Below are 24,970 nucleotides of genomic sequence, written 5' to 3'. Positions count from 1 at the left end.
GGGAGAGAAATAAAGGCCACACATACATACAGTAGGAAAGAAAAAAGTGAAAGTGAAGTCGCTCAGTCCTCCGACTCTTTGTGACCCCATGGGCTGTAGCCTACCAGGCTCCTCTGTCCGTGGGATTTTCCAGGCAATAGTCCTGGAGTGGATTGCCATTTCCTTCTCCAGCGGATCTTCCCAACCCAGGGATCGAAGAAAGAAACCGGTCAAATGTGATAAGAGGGTCTTCCTCCTGCATGCTGCAAATGAATCATTTAAGCACCACAGAATGTTAGTTTTCTGAGCTTCAGGCTGCAAAAACGTTAAAAATTGTGCTTGTGTGTGCTTCTGTATACATGCGTGTGTAAATGTGCCTATGCATTTATCTGTGTATATATGAATATATATGTATGCATATGTACATTTATCTGTTCATTTCTATGTGTGTATGAATGTATGTGTGCTTATAAACATGTATATACATGTGTGAATATATTAGCGTGTGTGTGTGTAAGAGAGAGAGAGCAAGAGAGAGAAACCAGACAAGCTGGAAAGTAAGTTTAAGACTTTCTCACATCCTCGCGGTCTCGGTCTCTCCCCATCCCCTCTCCTCCACACCAACAGACAAAAGCAGAAAGGATGCCCTGTGACCTGACTGCATTAGAAAGTTTGCAGCTCCTAAGAGGACGTTCCACCTGGGAACCTCATTGGTTCTCCACAGGATGGTGGGTTTTATAAGAAATCTCCGATTTCCCCGGGAAGGGACTGCTGCTGACAGGTTAGGCTGGAGCGCCGCCGCCCCCGGCCGCCACCCCCACTGCTCTGGGTACCAAAGTCGGCCCCCGCGCGCTCTGCAGAGGAGGGCCGGGCAGGGCAGCTGGGCCCCGGAGCTCGGCCCGCGGCGCGGGCGCTAGGGGAGGGAGCGGGAGGGCAGGGCGGGGGCAGGGGCGGCGGGAGGCCATGCCTCCAGCTGCGGAGGCTGCCGCACAGCTGGAGCCGGCGCGGTCACCGGCGCGGCGCCGTCGCCCTCGCGCTCCGGCTCTCGCTGCCCGGCCCGCGGCCGGCGGACTTTGCGGAGGGCGCCTGGCGTAGGCGGCGGCGGGTGTGGGCCGAGCCAGTATTTATAGCTCGGTGACAGCAGCCGCGGCAGCGACGCCGCTGGCCCGTCTCGCCGCGCTTCCCAGAGAGGCCGCGAGCGCGGCAGAGGGCTTCGCTCCCCCGGGTCTCCCGAGTGCGGACGCCCAGAGTCCGCGCGGCCCCCTCGGTGAGTACGCGGCCCGGGCGCCCGGCGCGCCTACCCCGGCTCTCGGTCCCGCCGCGGCGAAGCCCTCCCGGCCCGGCCGCCCGCAGCCGCGCCGCCTCCTCGTCCCTGCGCGCGACTGCGGCCCCGGCCGCGGCCCCCGGCCGGCTGCCCCGCGCCGCCCCTCCTTCCTGCCCGGGGCTGGCGCGCCGAGGGGTCGGTGAAGTGGCCGGGAGGGGAGCGCGCCCCTGCCCTCCTGAGAAAGGGCGGAGGAGGCTCGGGGGAGGGCTGGGGAGGGGGCACCCTCAAACTCCCGGGCTCCGGGGGGTGAGGGACGTCACCAGGATGGACGGCGAACTTTCCTCGCTTCAGTGATTCCTAGGATGCGAACAGAGTGAAAGCCCCAGTATTGTGCGTTAATTAAATTAACAGGTTGTAGTTCAGGACTGTTTTCCTTAAAAACAAAACCCCCCAGACCGCACAGAACTTGAGCACTTTTGAGTGTTTACTACCTTCATCACGATTAATAAAGCTATCTCTCTGTTCCTACTTTTGAAAATGCCGGAGGCCCACAAGTGTGTTTGACCCATGTGGGTCCACGTTGGCTCCCTTATTCATTCTACCCGCTGTGGAACAATAGGCGAGTGTGTGTGTATGAGAGATGCTAGTAAACATCACAAGCTTGTTTTAGTATTATGTGTAGATAGAAGTCTCATGATCGACTAAGTGTTTTTTTGAGTTAAAGTACATTGAATAAATGTGTTTTCCCTCTAGTTATAAATGATACGTTGTTTGAAATCCAGAGAAGAACTTCTAGGAAAATTTCAGGGTTTTGTTTTGTCTTCAGAATAAAGTTCTTCCAGTTTATTGAATATAAACGGTAGTAAGAGTCGCTGTAAGAGCTATTTCTGTTGTAAAACACTGAATTTTTGTCATGTTTATACTAACTCTATATTCTTCCTTCCCCAGTCTTTGTACTTTAAAGGTAATTATGGATTTTGACATTTTGACTCAGATACTTGTTCTCACCCCACTCCACCTTCATCTGAGCCTTGTATTCAGAAACCAGTACTTGTTTATTGTATTTAATTTGCTTCTTCAAATTGTCCGTCAGTTAAAAAGCAATTTCAGATATGAGTAAATTTTATTTTATTCATTAACTCTTACTCTTTTTGATGTTGTGTCTGGAATATGATCAGGACAATTAATTCTTCATCAGCACATGTCACAGAAGAGAAAGTCTAAGTATTTTAGAAGAATTAATTGTTCATTGTTTTTCGATTTAGGACATGAAAAGGCCGTTTTGATGGGAAAGCTGGCTAATGTCATGTTTAGAGGGGACCTCAGACCTGCTCTGCTTTCAAGTTTCCTATTTAAAAACTCACATTGGTTCAGTGCTTTGTTATCCCAAAGACTGGAGGGTAATAACAAGGAAAACAAGTAATTTAAAGATTGGAACAATGTGAAAAGAAAGTCTAGGAAGTGATTTATGGAGGTGATCCTCTAAATTAGCTAGGGTACCACAAGTACAGACCTGATATCTGTGCAGAGCCACTTACAGCAGTCTCATTGATTGACTTAAAAGGTTGCTTTTTATTTAAAAGGCTGTGTGGTCTCTTGTATTGGACTAAAAAATGAGAAGCTCCAACTTTACTTCTGTTACTATTGCTATTTGTATTTTTAAAACCTGTATTAAGCACTTGCATTATGTAAAATACTATGTCATTTCCTTGTGCTTGCCTTTTCATCCAACAATTCAAATAGTAAACTAAGACCTATTCTTACCTCAGGACTGGTCCAGGCAAATATATATATTTGGTTTTCTCACCTTCTGCCATTTCTCTTTTTACAGACTTGGATATCCCTTTATCAAGAGTCTGCTCTGTCTGGTATAGAATCTTCAGTGCTTTTTTTTTTCTCACACAGTTCTGGTCTGTTACCCAACTGTCATCCACACATTACTTTTTCGCTTATTTATCCATCAGCAAAGATTTTTTGAGTGCCCTGTAGGTGTAAGTCACCACCTAGTTCTCACCCTTGCTTCCTGCCCACTGGAAGTTTTTAGGTTATCCTTTTCAGTGTAGGAAATACACAGTAAATGAGAGTATTGACTTTGGGGTCATAAAGAGGTGGTTCTGCCTGCTTCCCCCAGTTGGTAGTTGTATGACCTTGGGCAGATAACCTTTTAAAACTCTGTTTCTTCACTGGTAAATCCAAAGGTTAGGTCTAAGGGTTGATTGAGATAATGCATGGAAAGTACTTGCCAAGAGCCCCAAATATAAAAAGCACTCCAAAATGTTAGTGCCTATATCTGTTCCAGAGGTATTCTTCTCAGGAAATGCATTCCCCATCTCAGGAAATGGCAAATCCATTCTGGGGTTTGTCAGGCCATGTCCACATCCGGTCCATCAGGACATCTTGTTATCTCTTCTTTTTCAACTGTATCCAGAATCTGGTGCATTTCCAAGTATCAGGCAGAGTGGTCAGATGGCATCACTCTTCTGTCCCCCATTTGCACAGAGTGAGGCCCATGTGGTAGGATGGCCTCAAGGCCTGATCATGATACTGCCTCCCAGATCTCTAGTCCCTTCATACTCCCCTGGACCCACATGCTGTCCAGTCACACTAGCCTCCTGGCTTTTCCTTAAATGCACTAATCATGTGCAGCTCAGGCCTTTCCCTTTGTCTGGATCATTGTTTCCTGAGATGTCTGCTTGCTTTACTTCCTTCTTTCACGTCTGCAATTGTCACCTTATAGTGAGACCTTCTTAACTTCCCTGACACCCCATGTTAACTTTTCATTTTCTGCATCAACTTATAACTTTCTAAAATACTGTCTGTTTCATTTTTCTCTGTTTAATTTCTTTTTCTCTCAATCTAGATCCTAAGGTTCAAGGCAACAGGGGTGTTGTTTGTTAGTAACCTTCACGTGTAGGCCAGTGCTTGGCACAAATACGCAATAGTGAACATTGAATAGTGAATAGTGAACAAGTGAATGATGAAATTATGGAATTAGTATGGAATTAGCAAATCTGGACTTCACCACTCTCTATATATGATTTTGGACAAGTAGCTTGTGCTTTCTGAGCCTCATTTTCAGTATTTGTAAAATACGATGATATTCATGCTTTGTGTTATAGTAAAATCCCGAGACACTGAGAATAGTATATACAAACCGCTCAGTAAATGTAATATACAGTTGATGTTATTTCCATGCTCATGTTTAATGGGAATGACCAGAAGTCACTTGTGTTTTAATAGTGGTCCTCAGGTAAGGAAGTGTCTGAAAGTGACCAGGCACTTACAAGTGAAATCTCCTTTAGTTTCCACTACTGCCCTGTGAGGAAAGTATTTTCCTGAGGATTCTGCTGGTGAAGAAGTGGAATCTCAGAGTGGTTAGGGATTTGCTCAAGGTCATAGAGCTAGTGAGTAGCAGGTCAGGTAGAAATGGACCATATTTCTCCCATCACCATTTGTTTTGCCTTCCTGACGCTTTTGATCATTTGTGTGAAGTCATTCTAATGATGTGATTTCACCCGATAAAAACACTAAGTGGTAAAACGTGATATAAACATAGGCTGTTGCTATTTATCTTTTAAGGAAATAGTATTAAATAATTTAAAGCTCTGTCTGCCCTTTTGATAGGCAATTTTTGAAGTGATTATTTCCCAGGGACTAAATGAAACGATTGTATCAATAAATAGTGTTCTGTCAACTGCAAAGAGCTTTACATACATTAATATAATACTATAGGTAGGTAACTGAAGTAAATAACCTTTAACTTTGTCTTGTGCTGAAACAGCCAAGAAGTATCCCACACACAGCTGTCTGCAGCACAAAGTGCATACCACAAAAAACAAAGTACAAGGAATCTTTTTAACAATTATTTTTCAAGACATTAGATTCAAGGTGCTGAAATAAAGTTCACACTTTTGGCAGGGTACAGGCATGATCATCTTTAATAAGCCCTTTGACAAGAATTAAGAAGGATTTCAGGTGAATTTTCAGACATAAATACCAAGGAGCTTCAAAACATTTAGAGAAATTCTTTTTTTTTAATCCTAGCACAGTGCTGCACAGTGCAAATGATATTCATATTACCTGGTTAGGTATCACTAGATTCTAAGACCTGCATTAGCAGAGCTGGACTTTGGGGGCACTTGGCTAGTAATACTGTCTCTTGTATAGCATAATTTTTTAGTTCATCAAGGACTTTGCCATATGAACTCATACTTTTTTTTTTTTAAATGGAAGTGATACACTCCATCTTGCTCATACTTGTCATTATGCATAAAGCATCACCCGAGCCAGGGTTCCTGCTGAGGGAAACATAAAATTTGTACTCTTGAAGTTCCTTGAGATTTTCACTTATTTGGAAAAACCCCAGTAAGTGAGGAAGGCAGGGTGCTTTGGTCCAATCAAGTAAATGATTAAAATAATTATCAGGGCTTTGATGTTCTCCTGGTCCAGTACTTGATTATCTTTAATGTAAACTGTTGGAGCTGCCTCCCAGCTAGGGTTGCCGTTTTCATCATGCCTCTTACCAGTTTGTCATTTTCCAAGTAGGCAGAGAAATCTTTCAAAACCCTGCTGCAACCAATTGTACTGCTTTGAAAATTTTGATTCTGTGGTCTCTAATCAGTAAAATAAAGAACATTCCTTTTGTGTAATCTTCCTTAAAATAGCCCCAGATTATCCTTAACTATCTGAGGGTGCCCCCAAGTGCTCTGTGTTCCAGCCACACAGAACTACTGATACCTCTCTCTGTCTGTCCCAGACGTCCTTTCCTGTGCCTTTGCTGAGCTCCTCCTCCAACTTGCACGTAATCACCTACTTTGCATTTCTCCATTCTTAGCTGTTAGTACCAGGTGAAATGGGGCTTCCGTGGTGGCTCAGATAGTAAAGAATCTGCCTGCAATGCAGGTGACCCAGGTTCAGTCCCTGCGTTGAGAAGATCCCCTGGAGAAGGAAATGATTACCCACTCCAGGATTCCTGCCTGGAGAATTCCATAGATAGAGAAGCCTAGAGGGTTACAGTTCATGGGATCCAAAGAGTCATACACAACTGAGCAACTAACACTTTCACTTTACTTCACCAGGTAAAATACTGGCTTGTAGTAAAATGCATGACATTTCTGATAACTACACTAAATACCAGTCCCTCCAGAGTATAAACCATGACTGAAGGCCTGTGGATTATCAGGCAGGGTATAAAGTTTCCGCCTGTCACTGCCGTTATGTGAAAGCAGCGGCTTCCAAGATACTGATGGTGGCATCTATCTCATGATTTTATTATTATGAGAGAAAATTGAATAGTGTGAATTAGTCTAGTTCTCAGAGGTGCAGTGTTCTGTATAAGTAGAGTTGGAAAATCAGAATGGATGTCAGTGATGCATTGCAAAAGGACAATCAGATCAATTCAACTACTTATACTGATGTTCAAAGGAGAAGGAAAAAAATTAGAGCAATCCTGGTCAGTCACATGATCCCAGTTCTTTCCAATCATGGTATCAAGTCAGTTTGAATAGTAATAGTAGATTCATTTATCTTAGAAGTACTATGAATCTTTTGTATCAATTGGCTTTATCATTAGGAACTTTCTAAACAACATAAAAAAAGGCCAGATTTTGGAATCTATGTCTTTGTGTGGAGAAGATGTAGTATAGAATGTTGAAGGCACGTGGCTTGAATTTGAATCCTGGCTCTGGCATAGGCTTGTTCTGTTCTTTGATGCAAGCTACTAAACTCAGTTTAAACATTGCTTCCAATAGAGTATCTCTTCATTAGGTTGCTATGAAATTTGAATGAGATGTTTGTAAAGCCCTTTAGCACAGTGTCTGCGAAGTGGTTAAATCTTTAATAAATGTTAGTAATAATGAGAACAGTGCAGAACCTGGTGCTGAAATGGTATGATAGCTGTAGGGATGGGGTTGAGGGTTTATCAGTGCTTGTTACTGGCCTATCATTCTTGAAGTCTTTGGATTCAATGCTCTTCTCTTTCCTTAGTGGAAGGAATGGCAGGTTGCTCTGCCTTCTTCTCATCTCATTTATACAAGGGGGCTTCTCTTTTGTAGTTCCACTCAGTTTATCCAGTTTATTGGTGGCCCACTATGAGGCCAGCACTGTGCTATGCCCTGAAAGTAAACAGCCCTTTCCCTGGAGACTTTGTGATCTAGGGAGGGAGACAAATACATAAATAGATAACTTCACTATGATCTGCTAAGAGCTAAGATAAAAGCACATTTACTTAAGATAAAAGCTCAATATGGAAGCAGAATTGAATTTTAAAAAATTTAAAAAAAAGTTTTTAGACTGTGTATACCCTGTAGCATAGTCAGTTTGAACAGCCTCAATCCTGGGTTAACAGTACAGTCACTGAAAGTTTGTATTGATCGTCAGAATGCTTTATGGGAAGTACAGAGGGGAAAGCAGTTTTGGTGGTCTGGATAACAGGCTGATATCACTAGGCAAACTTTTGTCAACCTCCTCACATAGGGAGTCAGGAAGTAGAGATGAGCACTGTTGTTGTTCAGGTTATGTAAGTTTTGAAATTTGGGGCCCACTAGGATACATTGATTCCACTTTAGAGTGTGAGGCAAGAATATATAAACATGTTTACCATAAAAGAATAAGACCAGATGATCCTATTCACTCGGCTAGTGTCTAAGTCACTGAATCTGTCAGAGGAAATGAAGATTAAGCTGTAAACATGATTGGAAATATTATTATTATAATATGAATTTATTAGTGGCTGCCCTGGATCTTTGTTGCTGTGCACAGCCTTTCTCTAGTTGCGGTAAGCCGGGCTGCTCTTCATTGCAGTGTGCAGGCTTCTAGTTGTGGGGGCTTCTCTTGTTGCAGAGTGCAGGCTCTAGGCACACAGGCTTCAGTAGTTGTGGCTCATGGGCTTAAATGTGGAATCTTCCCAGACTGAGGATCTAACCCACGTCCCCTGCATTGGCTGGTGGACTCTCAACCACTGGAGCCCCAGGAAAGTCCCTTCTTTGTTTTCTTATCGTTCATAAGGGAGTAGTAGTAGCATGCATAGCATGGCTCTGGGAGTTAGGACCTGTACTAAGGCAGGATTGTTGTTCAGTACTATAGTTCTCTCTTGAAACAATGTAAATATTGGAGAGGAACAGCTACCTCCAAATTTTTTTGAATGTTGTAACTCAGTTTGGACATGTGGAAATTGCAGAGCCCACAAAGCAAGATTCTGAAGTTAAAAACAACAGCAATAAAACAAATATATGCCTGCTTTCCACAAAACATTTATTTAAAAATGAATGAGAGTTATATGTATTTAGTTGTCTAAATCCGGCTGCCTTGCTTGTGTGTGGGTGGTGAAGGGAGTTGATGGGGGAACCACACCAGAATTCCTCACTGGTAGGAGAAGTTTCAGAGAAACTAACTTCTTAACTGACAGCCCTGTCCAGTTCTGATGGGCATGTAGCAACAATTTCTGCTTCAGGACTCATTGGCCTTGAGGTGTTTCTGTGTATTCTCTTCTAAAAGTGGTCTTTGGACACTTCCAAAGATTTTGCATGAAATTGAGTTGACAGCTGGCCCCTTCTGGCATTCTTCCGTATTGAATGCTGTGAAAATGCATGATGTTTGTCTTTGTTCTTAACTACTTTTATCTGCATTCTTTGGTGTGAGAACAATGTAGGTCTATAACTGGGTGAAGAACCTCATGTTAAAAAAAAAAAAAAAAAGCCATCCCTTAGTGATCTGAGCTCCAGCCCCTAAGAATAGATATTTCAGAGTATTTATGAAGAAGGAAATTGGTTGGAAGTTTTATGAATAGAAGGCACAATGACTATCTGTGTTGCTAAATTTTACTGCCAGTCTTTTTGTGTGTTTCCATAACTTTTCTAAATAATTAAGCCAAGTCTTCATTAGCTTAGATTGTGGTCTTAATTGATATTCATCCACCCAGAATGTTGGACTGGAACTTGGGAGGCAGCTTTGGAGGCTATTCTCAGGTCTTCCATTGACTTCAAGTTAATTCAGGCTTGTGACTTGATCTTTGTATCTTTTTCTATGTGTAAAATGAGAATTTTATTATTATCCTAAATTTAATTAGCTTTATTGCTGGATAAGAAAAGAGTTACAGCTTAGTCTGAGCACCAAATGGGCTCACCAAGACTGAACCCCAGAATTAGATAAACTAGTCACCCAGTCCCAGCCCTGGAGGACCTAGAAAGGCTTTTGTTTCTATGGGCAGACTGGCCCCCAAAGAGGAAAGAGAGAAGAGCTGAGCAAGATTTAGGGGTGGGGCCTGGGTATCAGCATTTTAAGAAAGCTTCTGTACTTGAAGTACACATCTGTGTTAGTGCCGTGCTCTTGAGGCACGTTACATATTTTGCAGTGCCTCTGGGCCCTTGCGTGCACCTAGGTTAAGCATATGTGCGTTCATCGCCGGGAAAAAAATTCTATCGATCCTCCAAACTCCAATTTGAGTATGTCCTCCTCTCTGAAATCTTTGCCTTTCTTCTCAGTTCACACAAGCAGTTGCCCAAGTTGTACTTGCAACTACTCTGCCATAGGCTTAGCTATTTCATGAAACTTATTCGGTGCTGAAATTATTTGACAAATAAGACTGAAAATTTTTATAAAAATCTGTACAAGTGCACACATTTTTCAATGTAAAAAAAAAAGAAGATCTGAAAGTATAGGCACAAAATTATTAAGGGATCTTAACTCCAAGGAGAAGGAGTTGGACAGAAGAGGATATTTATTTTTTGTTAGTTTGTGATCAGTTTACCTCTGTGTTTCTGTAATTTTGAAATGATCTGTTTCATGATTAAAAATGATAATCTAAAATAGGAAGAGTCATCATCCCAATTTCAGACCCCATTGTGCCCTCTCATATCCCTTTCTCTCTCCCCTACTCTTTTACTTCCCGGAGTCCTCATATGATCAGAAGTATGATGAGATAACAGGGAAGGGACAGTATTTACTATTCTCGGTCTCAAACTTGTCTTGGTACCATAACTAGGAATTGGTCTTTTCCAAATCTCTCTTTATTGGGTTGTTGTAAATCTGAACAGGTAGCAGAAAGAGAGGGACTACTTGTTGTTTTGCTCTAACCCTGTGTATCTTTTCTCACGCAGGTAAACTGTGGAAGTGAAGTTCTGAAGGATGGGTAAAGACTTTCGTTATTACTTCCAGCACCCCTGGTCTCGCATGATCGTGGCTTACTTGGTGATCTTCTTTAACTTCTTAATATTTGCGGAGGACCCAGTTTCTCATAGCCAAACAGAAGCCAATGTTATTGTTGTTGGAAACTGTTTTTCATTTGTAACAAATAAATATCCTCGAGGAGTTGGCTGGAGGCTTCTGAAGGTGCTTCTATGGCTACTTGCCATTCTCATAGGACTAATAGCTGGCAAATTTCTATTCCATCAGCGTTTGTTTGGTAAGTACCCATGAATGTAATGTAGGTAATTATTAAATTCTCTTCTCCAAGATAGAGCTTTGTTATTTCTAAATGCCAGTTTAGAATGCATTTCATTTGCCTTCCAGCATTAATTTGCTGTGTCCTGTGGTAGTTCTGGTTCCTCAGGTATTCTCTGTTGAATGGTGTACTTGTCTATGTCCTGAGGGATATTAGCATGAGGTAAAATTAGTTCTAAACTTAATTTTTTTAAAAAAAGGTGTTACCTCTAAAATGAATGTGTGTGAAATCTTACTTAAAGAAGATGTGTAAATAGCTCTTTCCCCAGAAGTAGTACCTAAGTGTGATGTCATAAAGGGTTTATAAATCATAAACAGAATGATTCCATATCATTAAAGTAGGCTAACCATTGCCCATATATTTATACCTATCATTCATTCAGGGAATTAGAATGGAAACTCTTAACTTGTTACTTTCATTTCTTTCCTTTTTGTCTTTGTAATTTTGAACATTGGTTCTAGATGTTTATTTTAAGCCTCCTGGTCAACCAGAGACCTGTATTATGGTAAGGAATCTCTTGGTAGTAAGCAACAGAATAAGAGAGTAAATTAGTTTATGTTTAAAAATAACTTACTGTATGGATTTTGGGATATTTCACAGAGACCAGGGATAGAATTTGTTTTGATACTTGGGATAAATGGAAACAAGGGCTTGAATTCTATCTGGATGATGAGACAAAGGATGTTCTTTGTCTCAACTTCTCTATCATATATGCTTTATTCTCCTTTCACCCTTAAGGTCAGTTTATATCCACTTAGAATGTTTTGACTCTTGTTCCCGAGTTTAAACTCTTTAGTTCAGTTCAGTCTCTCAGTTGTGTCCAACTCTTTGCAACCCCATGAATCACAGCACGCCAAGCCTCCCTGTCCATCACCAACTCCCAGAGTTCACTCAAACTTATGTCCATCAAGTCGGTGATGCCATCCAGCCATCTCATCCTCTGTTGTCCCCTTCTCCTCCTGCCCCCAATCCCTCCCAGCATCAGAGTCTTTTCCAATGAGTCAACTCTTCGCATGAGATGGCCAAAGTATTGGAGTTTCAGCTTCATCATCAGTCCTTCCAAAGAACACGCAGGACTGATCTCCTTCAGAATGGACTGGTTGGATCTCCTTGCAGTCCAAGGGACTCTCAAGAGTCTTCTCCAACACCACAGTTCAAAAGCATCAATTATTCAGTGCTCAGCCTTCTTCATAGTCCAACTCTCACATCCAGAGTTGACTCAGTTTGGGTGTGGTTCCTACCTCTGGCCCAAACTATTTTGGCCAGGAGGTGGATACTATTTATTCAACAAATTCATTGGTTACTTATTATGCCAGGCACTATTCTAGACTCTGAATCAAAAATGGAGGTTATCTACCCTCATAAACACATCCTACAGGAGGGAGAAAGGTTCTAATCAAATAAATGTATAAAATGTGAAGAGGTGGTAAGTGCTGTGGGGAAAAAGAAAGTTTTAAATGCTCCTGGGTCAATTAAGAAGAGAATTTAGCAATGAAACTTTAAATTTAGCAATTATAAGATCATAGGTCACTTAGTGTGGGTATTTTCAGTCTAGAAGCTTGGTTAGAAACAGATGGCAGTGGTTTAGGAAATAAACAAAAATATATGTACCTACATACACATAATTATACCGATATATTCTTCTCAATCTCTACTCCTCAAACTGTAGCCATCTGTTTCTATTACATAAACATAGAAAATGTACATCTTTTATATTTATTATAAAATATGTGGTTTCAAGAAATTTGATGAGGAAATCGGAAGTAGCTAAAACTTAAGGGGCCAAGGGGAGATTTTGTTGTTATTTCAGGTGATGGAGGTTTTATTGGAGAGGTGAGATTAATTGATCTGCTTGTCATTGTGGGGGAAGAAGTTAGATTGAAGCACAGATAAAGGTATAGAAGGAAGACGGTATCTCTGAAGGTTCCTTTGGTTTGTGACTTAGGACCCAGGCACAAATAGTGGTCTTAGGACAGTAAGAGAGACTTGGTTCCTCAGAGATAGTCATGAGTGAGATCAAGGTTGGTACTGTAGTAGGTATATTTGAGGCAGAGGAGTGGAGAGGTGAGTGTCCTCCCACCTGGAGATTTCTGTTTCACTGTGAGGAAGGAAGAGCTTAAGATGAAGATAGAGGGGTTGATGAACAAGGGGCTTATGAAAATGGCCAACATTTTTTTTGTTTGTTTGTTTTAAGAAATCTTATTTATTTGTTTGGCTGCATCAGGTCTTAGTGTGGGGGCTTCTCTCTAGTTGTCGCTCATGGGCTTAGTTACCCAGAGGCATGTAGGGTCGTGGTTGCCTTACCAGGGATCAAACCCATGTCCCATGCATTGGAAGGTGGATCCTTATCCCAGAAAGTGGCCAACGTTTGAAAGAGTTACAGGAGGGAATGTGCATGTGAACTGACTAGGACAAGGTTTACTGATGATTGCCAAGGGCTGTGGCGGTTAGTCACCATAAATTTCAATGACAGCAATCTGAATAGTGGAGCAGCTTTCTCTGTGAGAGTTCTGTCACCTGGCACAGAATTTGAGTGATTCATCTGGTTGGGGAATGCTCAGGCTTGCTGTATTAGAAACGAAGGATGGGAAACAAATGGAAAGTTCTAGGGAAAGAGTTATTGATGTGATTAGCAGAGGGTTCTCGCTGGACGTGGAAAGGAGGTGGGGAAGACAGTGGTTTGGGAGGAGTGGACAGGGGCCTGAAGATGTGGACGAAACCTAACTGGTGAACAGGTAATCCTGTTCAGAGAAGGGGAAGGACTGATGGGTGTGGTTAGATGGCATGTTATAGCAGAAGTACAGCCATTCTTTGGTGGTGATTCCCAACCAGGGTATGTTCTGAAGATAGTGGGTGCTAAAGTGAAATGCAGAGAGGGGTCATTGATACGAAGGATAACTAGGAATTAGATATGAGGTGGGCCATCCACTGAACATTGAACAGGTGTGGTGTTATGATACTAATCACATGGATAGAAGAGGTCAAGAGGAAGGGTAAGCAGGAGATGATCGGTTTTCAAAGATGGGTGAAGGGACAAGCAGAGCAATAGATATCAGTTATAAGCAATGGCTGGATGTACCTGTAACCCACTCCATAAATTTGCTCAATATAGAAAACTAATGAAAATTCAGATCAGAACATCCAGTTTATCCAGCATATCCAATAACCAGATTATCTGCCTATATTATAAAAGACTGAATGAAAATCATAAGGTGGAAAAAAAAAAAAAGAAAATTTAGGTGAAGGTAATGGTTTTTAATAATACAGGCAGATCATTTGGCTTTGTAATTATTACATTTTGTTAAGTTACTCTATTGTGGTCTTATCTCTTATACTAAAATTACATTTAGTCATGGCTTTTTAATTTGCTTACTCATATAATTCACCCCTGGGGGGAAAAAAAAATCACTCCAGATTTCATGTAGTTTATTTACTACAAATTGTTTTAGCAAAAATGTGTCCTCTTTTTTTTTTTTTTTGCTTACAATAGATAAGATTTTATAGAATAGTCAGCTTTATCTCTTCTATTTGGTAAGTTACTTTTTTCTTTTCTCCCCATATTAAAAGTCTATGAAATTACATGGGGTATTAGAAAAGGGATAATAATCTTCAGCAACTCTTGGTGATTACTAGGTAAGATAACTGGACTCCTAATTTAATTTTTTAATGAACTCCAGACTAGTCTCCTCCTTTCTTTCTCCATGGCTGTTGTTTCTTCCTTCACGCACAGATTCTTATTGGTCATTTGCTCCTAATAGTTCTCTCCTCCTCCAACTCATTCTGGATTTTGTTACTAGAATGAATATATATATATAAAAACATGGGTAAATGGCTCCTATCAGCTACAGAAGAAAATCAAAACTTCAAAGCACATTATTGTCTGCTCCTGCCTGCCTTTTAACCTGGTCTCTTTCCACGTGCTACGGAATTGTTTGCTAGTTCTCAAACCTGCTGTCTTCTCAATTCTCTGTCCCTTTGCATGCGTGCTCTCCTGTGCTCATCATACATACTTGTCCCCTTCTTGTTAATTTGGCCAATTTCTCTTTTTCCTTCATATCCAAATTCAAGTATTATGTTCTCTGTGACACTTTCTCTGACTGCCTTCTATCAGATGAAGTTGTTTTCTCTCCAGCTCCCACTGTGTCCACTTGCACCAAAGCACGTACAGGAGGAAACTCTGGAACTGACGCCATGCGGCCTCGTGGAAAAGAACCCACATTTTAATGCAGGCACACACATTGTCCTCATTGGTTTGGAATGTGATGAATGTTTTCATCTTTGTTCCCCTTTGTACATAATTCATTTTTTTAAAAGGCCATATTAAACCTCTAACAGTTTGTAGATGCAAGCTTGTGGTAGGTGGTGGTAATGGTGATGATGGTTTATGTATCTTAAGAGGTATGGGATTGTTCACTACAAGCACAGACACTTTTGTTATAGAAATTGGAATGGTTTACAAAATAATCAAAATTATTGTTTGACCAAGTAAACAGTTTCTTTTTTTGTAATTCTTTAATGAAATAAAAATATTAAATAGAATGTCACTACCCCTTTCATTTTACTGACTTGTTGAATTTTCCCTCATTTATTTTACTATGAAAAGTCTCCTCTTAGTATATTTCAGAAGGTCAACACAATATTGCCATTTTAAAGTGTGTGTGAGGAAGAGTGAATGATTGTATGAGCACACAATTTAATCCAGTTCATTGGTTATAAATCTTATTTTTATGAGACATGAAAACTATAAGCAGTTTAGTTCATAACATGAAACCCTGTCATGATTTATAGTTTGTAGTGGGATTTGTCCTAAATAAAAATACTGACTCTTGCAAATTGGAAACTGCTTTTTATCAGAGACAGAAATGATTACATCCATTTAAAACTATCCCCTTCTCACCTGTGCTGTATGACTGGAATAAAATGAGAGAGTTCGTTTTCCTACATATTAGCACTAAACTTGTAAGATTTCAGACTGGTCACAAATCCCAAATTTCCCAAATGTAGAATATAATTTAAGACCACATGTTAAATCAGAATTAATACATTTCAATTAAATTTCTTTAGTTTTAACACTGAATCTTGTTGAGGTATTATATTAGGATTTACAAAATTGGATTTCATTAGGCTATCAGTTTGAACTTTTCCAGTGCCTTTGTTTTCCATTTTGTTGGATGATTCCATTGTTTAAAAAACTAAGCATGAATTTAAATAATGCCTTTTATAGGATTGTACAGGACTGGAAAAGGTCAGTTTTCATTCCAATCCCAAAGAAAGGCAATGCCAAAGAATGCTCATCTCACACGCTAGTAAAGTAATGCTCAAAATTCTCCAAGCCAGGCTTCAGCAATACGTGAACCATGAGCTTCCTGATGTTCAAGCTGGTTTTAGAAAAGGCAGAGGAACCAGAGATCAAATTGCCAACATCCGCTGGATCATGGAAAAAGCAAGAGAGTTCCAAAAAAACATCTATTTCTGCTTTATTGACTATGCCAAAGCCTTTGACTGTGTGGATCACAATAAACTGTGGAAAATTCTTCAAGAGATGGGAATGCCAGACCCCCTGACCTGCCTCTTGAGAAACCTGTATGCAGGTCAGGAAGCAACAGTTAGAACTGGACATGAAACAACAGACTGATTCCAAATAGGAAAAGGAGTACGTCAAGGCTGTATATTGTCACCCTGCTTATTTAACTTATATGCAAAGGACATCATGAGACACACGGGACTGGAAGAAACACAAGCTGGAATCAAGATTGCCGGGAGAAATATCAATCACCTCAGATATGCAGATGACACCACCCTTATGGCAGAAAGTGAAGAGGAACTAAAAAGCCTCTTGATGAAAGTAAAAGAGGAGAATGAAAAAGTTGGCTTAAAGCTCAACATTCAGAAAACGAAGATCATGGCATCTGGTCCCATCACTCCATGGGAAATAGATGGGGAAACAGTGGAAACAGTGTCAGACTTTATTTTTGGGGGCTCCAGAATCACTGCAGATGGTGACTGCAGCCATGAAATTAAAAGACACTTACTCCTTGGAAGAAAAGTTATGACCAACCTAGATAGCATATTCAAAAGCAGAGACATTACTTTGCCGACTAAGGTCCGTCTAGTCAAGGCTGTGGGTTTTTCCAGTAGTCATGTATGGATGTGAGAGTTGGACTGTGAAGAAGGCTGAGCACTGAAGAATTGATGCTTTTGAACTGTGGTGTTGGAGAAGACTCCTGAGAGTCCCTTGGACTGCAAGGAGATCCAACCAGTCCATTCTGAAGGAGATCAGCCCTGGGATTTCTTTGGAAGGAATGATGCTAAAGCTGAAACTCCAGTACTTTGGCCACCTCATGCAAAGAGTTGACTCATTGGAAAAGACCCTGATGCTGGGAGGGGTTGGGGGCAGGAGAAGAAGGGGACAACAGAGGATGAGATGGCTGGATGGCATCACTGACTCAATGGACGCGGGTCTGAGTGAACTCCGGGAGTTGGTGATGGACAGGGAGGCCTGGCGTGCTGCGATTCATGGGGTCGCAAAGAGTTGGACATGACTGAGCGACTGAACGGAACTGAACTGAATAGAGAAACCTAAAATTATTATGCCAATAGACTTATTATGCTCCAAACTCTGGGAGATGTGAAGGACAGGGAAGCCTGGTGTGCTGCAGTCCATGGAGTTGCAAAGAGTTGGACACGACTGCGCAAGTGAACAGCAACAAGACATATAAAAAGGGGAACTTGATTTTTTGAGCTTATCCAAGAAATCATTTTTATTCCAAAAAAGGAATTGAAATGATTTACAAAGCATTTATGTTTAGCACATATGTTTTTAGAGTAGAAAATGATTCCATAGAATCAAATATGTTTTGATTTCTTGAGTTTTGCTGTAGGTTTTGTGCTTCCTTAGAGGCTGGACAAAAGGGAGTGTGTGACACATCATATAGGTTTGGATATCCGAAATGACAGAAAGGATGCAAACTGCATTTCATAGGGGAATTTTTCTGTGCAGTAAATTCTGGAATTTCTTGCCCTAAATTGTAGTAAGGAGATTTTTTTGTCTTTTTTTTTTTTTGTCATTTTTTTTCCCCTTATAGAAAACACTGAATGGTGAGGTGGCAAGTGCAGAAGTAGATTTCATATTCTTGTGTTTAAAAATGAACTTTCTTAAAAGTTTAGAGTATAACTTTTAAGCAAAAAAGCAATTATACAATATTTTATTCCCTGAAAGGAATTCTATGAAAGGCAAAAGTGATCAGTCTAAGTAATGCCTTCTGATTGAATGGCTTTGTTTAGGGATGGATATTAAAACATCAAGATTGTGACAGACTTATTTCTCAAACAAACTGCTCCTGCTATTTGTATTTCTCTGTTTCTTTTTGTTTTCTAACATCTGCAGAGCACCTATTAGTTGCAATTTTCTTTTTAATTTGGATGAAGGGCAGGCTATGTGGGTGAAAGGCAGGTCGACTAAGAATGAACGGACTAGTATAGTGTATAAAAATGATTCTGGCCCTGTTAATATTGTCTAGTTCCTTTTTTCAAACTTATATATACATAATTATTTGTATAAATTATTTATTAATTTTTTATTTCTTAGCCATACCATAAGCCTCACAAGGTCAAGAATAATGCTTTGTTGCTTATCATTTAATCCTCAGTGCCTAAAACAATGCCTGGAACATAGTATTATTTGATAAGTCTGAATGAATAAATACATTAAAATTTTTTGTCTTTTACATGTTATCTTTGCCAGTGTTGCCTTTTTATTGTAAGCTATAGAAGAGTATTCATTTGTTCATTTATAAGATATCAGACATGGTCCCTGTTTTCAGGGAATTTAAAATCTGGTTAAAGATAAGACACATATGCATGAAAAATTAATTACTTTGATAATACAGGAAATGCATATCAAGTATCAAATGAATAGAACAGATAGTGAGTCAAAAAGGGAGGTCACAGTGGACCAAGGGGAAAGAAAATTGCTGCCAATGTGGGGTTTAAGGGGGTCTGAAGCATGAGTGAGTTTAAAATTATCAAAGATGAAGCAAAGGATTCATTACAGATTTCAGGTCATGAGGTAGATGGTGTAGGCAAAAGAGATGAGAACAATTTAGCTTTTTTTAGAGTGGAGGAAAACTGAAGAGGTCATACTCATTTTGACTGGAGTGAACGGTTTGTGTTAGGAAAGAACAGGAGATGCAGTGGAAAGATAGGCTGGGTCTAAATTCTTTGTCTTATGTGGTGGTCTCAGACTTTGGACTTTATCACTGCAATATTTGAATCAAGGGAAGTATCTGAACAGTTGGGAGATGATTACAGGATTAATCCTGAAGCAGAATGTACTGGAAATTAGAGAGAGATTAGGGGAGAAGAAAGGAGTAGGAGAAGAATTGATATTTCTGAACTGTGGTGTTGGAGAAGACTCTTGAGAGTCCCTTGGACTGCAAGATCCAACCAGTCCATTCTAAAGGAGATCAGTCCTGGGTGTTCATGGGAAGGACTGATGCTGAAGCTGAGACTCTAATACTTTGGCCACATGATGCAAAGAGCTGACTCATTGGAAAAGACCCTGATGCTGGGAAAGATTGAGGGCAGGAGGAGGGGATGACAGAGGATGAGATGGTTGGATGGCATCACCAACTTGATGAACATGAGTTTGAGTAAACTCTGGGAGTTGGTGATGGACAGGGAGGTCTGGCGTGCTGCAGTCCGTGGGATTGCAAAGAGTCGGACACAACTGAGCAACTGAACTGAACTGAAAGGAATAGGAAAGTATTTTGGGAGCCTTATGCTTGAGACTTCTCACTCAGGCCAGTCTGGCATAGGTGTGAGATAGTGGGCAACAGAGTGGGAGGTACTGGAACCTTTTGCAGCTTCCACAGCTAATGAGATGTGAGGAGGTGAGAGTAAGGGTGAGGTAATGGGGATCTAGGAAAGCTGGTATTGTTGACTAATGGAATGATAATCTTATCAAAAAAGAAAGTCATTAGAAGAATCCAATTAGAGATAATGAGTTCAGTAAATGATAGCTTCAGGTAATGAGAACAAAGTGAAAGCCAATTTACCTTGACCTGTACTCAGTAAGCACAGATTGGGTTCACTTATCTTAATCCAGGCCCACCACTGCTTACCCAAACCTAGAGACCAGATGTGTTTAAGATTTCAGTGTTTGTACTTACAGTAATAGACTTCCCTGGTGGCTCAGAGGGTAAAAGCATCTGCCTACAACTCAGGAGACCTGGGTTTGATCCCTGGGTTGGGAAGATCCCTTGGAGGAGGAAATGGCAACCCACTCCAGTACTCTTGCCTTGAAATCCCATGGACGGAGGAGCCTGGTAGGCTACAGTCCATGGGGTCGCAAAGCGTCAGACACAACTGAGCGACTTCACTGCCCTACAGGACTGAAGAAATACTCCATCATCAAATACATCTATATATCTGTAGCTGAATGTATATGTAGTCACATGAAGTGGTACATGAAGTCACATGAAGATCAGCTCAGGTTAGGTTTTGCTGCTAAGTGAATTCAATCAAAAGGTTGAAGACAAAAGGAAAAGGAGGCAGCAGGGGATGACATGGTTAATTAGCACCACCAACTCAATGGACATGAATTTGAGCAAACTCTGGGAGATAGTAGAGCACAGAGGAGCCTGGAGTGCTACAATCCATGAGGTGGCTGAGAGTCAGGTGCAACTTAGCAACTGACCAACAACAAGAATTCAGATTTGGTCAGGTCTTGCCAGTAAATCAGCAAAGATAGAGTCTTTTGGTTTAAAGAATTACAGAAATTGGATAATGGATCTGTACTTGAGTATAAGCAAAGTTTCATATGAATCTTTGGTTTCCTCAAGATATCTATCTGCATAGAATTCACAATTCTTTTTCCAAAGGCTGTGATGAAAAAAGTAATGATTTGACTGATTAGAAACAAAAATACATGTTGAAGGTTTCTTTTCCTTGTGTTTATATTATGTAAAATATTAAGAGTGTGCTGTCTTCTGTGTACCTTGGTCTGTTTTAGTTTTAAACAGGAAGTTCTAAATAAAGCATTCTCAAAACATATAGAAATTTGAGGAGACAAATTCTAGGAATTTTCCTTTCATTTTATTTAAACAAAAGTCTGTCACCTATAAAATACCAAGTAACTCAACAATGTTTTGTCACTTAATGGATTTAATAAAGGTAAAAACTTATTTTTTGTTGTCTTGGCTTTAAGTCTAGTTTGAAATTTTTTCTTTGTATTTGAGTTATGCATATGATTTTATCATTTCAAAATAGAAAATATTCAGACGTTTCAGAAAGTGTGGATAAGATAGTCCTCGGGATATAGGAATGTCAAAACATGAAGGAACAGATTTAATCAGATATCTTGTAAGGAAAAATTATTAATTTAATGCAGTGATGTGAGTATGATCCAATCTCTTTTGTGCTAATTTGAGATCTCAATAGCTGAATAGTACAAATGACCCTAAAAGTTGATAATAACTATCCTGATAGTTTATAGTACATTAAAAATATGTGTATTTATTATTACCCAAAGTGATTGTCTGATTGACTTGTTTTTAGTATTGCATTCTCAAGATGCTACGTACTTCATTTTGGAGAACAAATGCCATATATGTAGCCAACATGCATAGAATATCCATAGTTTTAAGCTTTGTCTTCTCAAGATACAAGATCATGTTTGATACTCATGATAGATACTATTTAAATGTTTATCACCATCTTCATTCTCAACCAGTGTATACACAATGCCAGAGTCTTCATTTTTCTAGACAGTTGAATTGTCAGCACATAATTCCTTTTTGTAGAGTAAAATAATTTTAGAGTCAGAGTGACCACAGAGTTCATATTGAAGAAAATGTTACACCATTGCATGGAGTGGCATTTAATATGGAAGGAAAAAAGCAAAGGTTTTTGATATGTAAAGTTAGGAAATGTAAGCTGGGAAAATGATTGACATTTAGCATTAAAATAATCCCCAAGGAACACCCCTCTTCATAGGGGAATTTGATGTCTGAGAGTTATTAAACTTGGCAGCCCTTTCCAAAAAATTTCTCCTGTTACTTTAATGTTCTTCTCTGTCTTTGAGCAAGAAGGGAAGGTGAGGCTGGAAATTTCAAGTCTGCGGCCATTTCTCCCCACACCTGCTTCTTACGTGCCTTCGGTTAGTTTGCGGTGCAGCCAGCTGAGCATCCATTAGCACCAAAGGGCATCAGCCGCAGCTTCCAGTGTGTTAGGATCCTCTGGCTGCTCTGCTTCCCATAGGACAGAGGATACAAACACTATAAAAGATACCTCAAGGATTTAGTAAAACTAATTCAGATTAGGGCATGGTAATTAAGCAATTATTAACCAAGTACCTTTCTAGGTACTTTTTACTGTACTTGGTAGAAATGAGTCATTCAGGGGCCAAGGCACCCTTTCCTTTCCAGAGTCAATAGTGGCCTCCACTTTCTCTTCTCATTTCCTACTTATGGGAGGTAATGGTAGAAATTTCTTAGGAAAGCGTCTATCAAATGGAATTGATTGCAGCAGGGAGACCCCCCCACACACACATGGTGGTAAGAGAAACTGCTTCCAGTGATGAGCAAAATGTAACTAACCAGTTAAACAATACTTAGTAAAATTTGAAGTGAAGAGTGCTTGGTCACTTTTCATTTAGAATCACATTGCTGAGGTTTTGTTTTTCAAATAGTAGAATAGTCCTGGGTGGGAGAGGAATGTGATTTGAAAGAGTACTGACAAATAAGTTTCCCCTCATTTGTTTCTTTTCTCTTTTATTAATACCCATACCTTAGAATCATTTCTTGAAGGTTTTTTTTTTTTTTCTTGAAGGTTTTTTACTGGGTCGAAGTTTTATGCTACTTGGGAGGGTGATGAACCAACAGAGAGTTAACAGTTGACATCCTCGGGAGATCTAGGTTCCAAGGATAAGTGCTGGTGGATGGGAGAATGCTGGAGAATGTTCTGATGTGGTAGCTGGGTTGCTGTGCAGATTTCTAGGTAGAAGGGGAGAAGAAAAACCATTAGAAGGACTGGAGGAACACAGGGAATCAGGCTGGAACACGAGGTGCACAGCCTTGCCAAAGACAAACTCTAGTTGCTTTCAGTGGTAGACTTGAAGCTGCACATTTGATTTTGAATCAGTGGTGGTTGAAGTAGTCCTGCTGTTTTCGGTTTGTATTTTTATCATGGCTGTGACCCAGACTTATTGCTGATGGATAAACAGAAATGTTCAGGGTTGATTAGCTTGGCTCCAAGGTCACAACAATAGCCAGCTGTAAAATTGGAACATAAACTGAAGTCTCCTGGTGCCCGGACAGACGCCTATTCAGGTTCCCAGATGGTGAACTGACAGCCTGCGAGCCTTGCCTGCCTCAGGACTTGTTTTTGCAGGGCCACTCCCCATGGCTTCGCTCCACTTTGCCCATGTGCAGGGATCTTTTCTGGCATCCCCTCCTGCCTGACCAGCCTCTCTTTTGGACAAAGAATGTCATTTAGCTGACCCCACAGAATGTTGTGCAGTTTCCCGGGAAGAGCCTGTGGTTGGTGCTGACCCGGAAGATCTGAGCATGATGGTCTCTGCTCATGTAGCCATCAGTAATCTCACAGCCTTGCTGGACTTTACTTCTTCCCCAGATTCCAGAGGAATGTGATTACATGTCAGGATTTCCCTAGGCTTGTCCGTGCTTGTGTGATTCTTTGTGTGTTCTTGAGAATATGCCCATTGAAATGAATAGACCCGCTAAGAGTAAGTGCGTGAGCAGACATGTAAACTTGGGAGAGTGAGTCAGAACTTCCCCTCCACCAGCCCCAGAGTGTTTGTATTGTAAGTTTATTGTTTGTTTGTAAATTTTAAACTTCACACTCTCCTGCTGCTGCCACATTCCTACAAACACCTGACCCAGGTGACCAGGGGCACCAGGGTGAGGAGGCTGGCCTCTGCCACAAGTCCCTCTTCTTGAACTCCCTAAACTGTATCTCCCTAGTGACATTAAATGAACACATGATCAGTTGCTAAATCATGTCTGACTCTTTGCGCCCCCAGGACTGTAGCCCACCAGGCTCCTCTGTCCATGGGGTTCTCCAGGCAAGAATCCTGGAGTGGGGTGCCATTTCCTCCTCTAGGGGATCTTCCCTACCCAGGGATCTAATCTGTATCTCCCTTATTGGCAGGTGGATTCTTTACCACTGAGCCACCTGGGAAGCCCTAGTGACGTTCAAACACACCAATAAATCCATCACACGCTTTGTGTGCCTGACCCTGACCCCCGTAAAAGTAGTCGCCCATGGGTCCTTACTCTCCGCTCCCTGCCTGGCTGGTTGAGCCTGCTCCCTTGGCCTTCCATGCCCCTGTCCCTGTGTGGCCCCCCTGTGGCATGCAGTGACTGTCCCTCTAGAACATGTGAGTATAGTGTTTTCCTGTGTCTCTCCTTGTGTTTCCTATTGTGACTGCACCTGGCTGACCATCTCATGAGAGAATATAAAATGGTATTTCTTGGAGCTTCTTGATTTATCCACTCTTCCTGTATGAACTGTACCATTTTTCAGCATCATCAGTAGTAAACACTGTCTACCTATCATTTGCAAAGGACAGTGCTAGATGCTATGAGACATTGTCTTTTAGGAGGTTGCAGTGAGCTAAGAGATTAGACACACATACGAAAATACAGCTGTACTATAACGGCAGTGCCGGCATGTGATAATTGCCATGTAAGCAAGATGGGCAGTCTGTTTTGAGGGGTTTATTCTAAACAGAAATGGTTACATAAGCCTTTGTAATAGAATTCGGAAATTCACAGGAACCACAGCATCTCAGTGTGAATGGACTTAGCGAGAACATCCTTTTTATATTTTCAGCCAGCATTTGAGCATCTATGATAGTGGCAAACTCACCATCTCTCAGAAAGTGTGTATCTGACCACATTTGTACAACAGTTCTTGAGTCTGAATCTGAGTTTTCCCTTGCACTTCCGGTAGAATTCTACTGGATAGAGGAGGGCATTCCAAGCTGGAGCAAGCACTACTGGATAGAGGAGGGCATTCTAAGCTGGGCAAGCACAAAGTTGTTGGGGGAGCGGGGGTTACGGACAAATGGTTTTGAGGTAGAATGAGAATCTGCAGCAGCAGATGTGAGTTGACTGGAGGCAGGAAAGGGAAGTTGCAAGGCAAATTGTGGAGAGAATTGAATTTAAAGTTCAGGAACTTAAAATTTATTTTGGAAACATAGTAAGTCATGGAGCATGGCCAGCCTGTTTTAATTTAAATTACAAAAGTAGTATAATATTGTAGTG

The 24,970-nt window shown here is 40.9% G+C and overlaps 1 protein-coding gene across 1 annotated transcript in view; it reads left to right on the top strand.

Annotated features, from left to right (window-relative positions):
- The first annotated feature begins 1,196 nt into the window (after nt 1-1,196).
- TMEM117 (transmembrane protein 117) overlaps nt 1,197-24,970 on the top strand; it is a 587,839-nt gene continuing 564,065 nt past the window's right edge. The window contains exons 1-2 of the mRNA XM_068971681.1: nt 1,197-1,246; nt 10,339-10,643. Coding sequence (XP_068827782.1) covers nt 10,367-10,643 — 277 coding nt within the window. The 5' untranslated portion in view covers nt 1,197-1,246; nt 10,339-10,366. The remainder of the gene's footprint in view (nt 1,247-10,338; nt 10,644-24,970) is intronic.

The sequence above is a fragment of the Capricornis sumatraensis genome, chromosome 4, assembly GCF_032405125.1.
Source record: "Capricornis sumatraensis isolate serow.1 chromosome 4, serow.2, whole genome shotgun sequence".
In the NCBI taxonomy this organism is placed as follows: Eukaryota; Metazoa; Chordata; class Mammalia; order Artiodactyla; family Bovidae; genus Capricornis; species Capricornis sumatraensis.
This window is presented reverse-complemented; position numbering and strand designations above follow the sequence as displayed.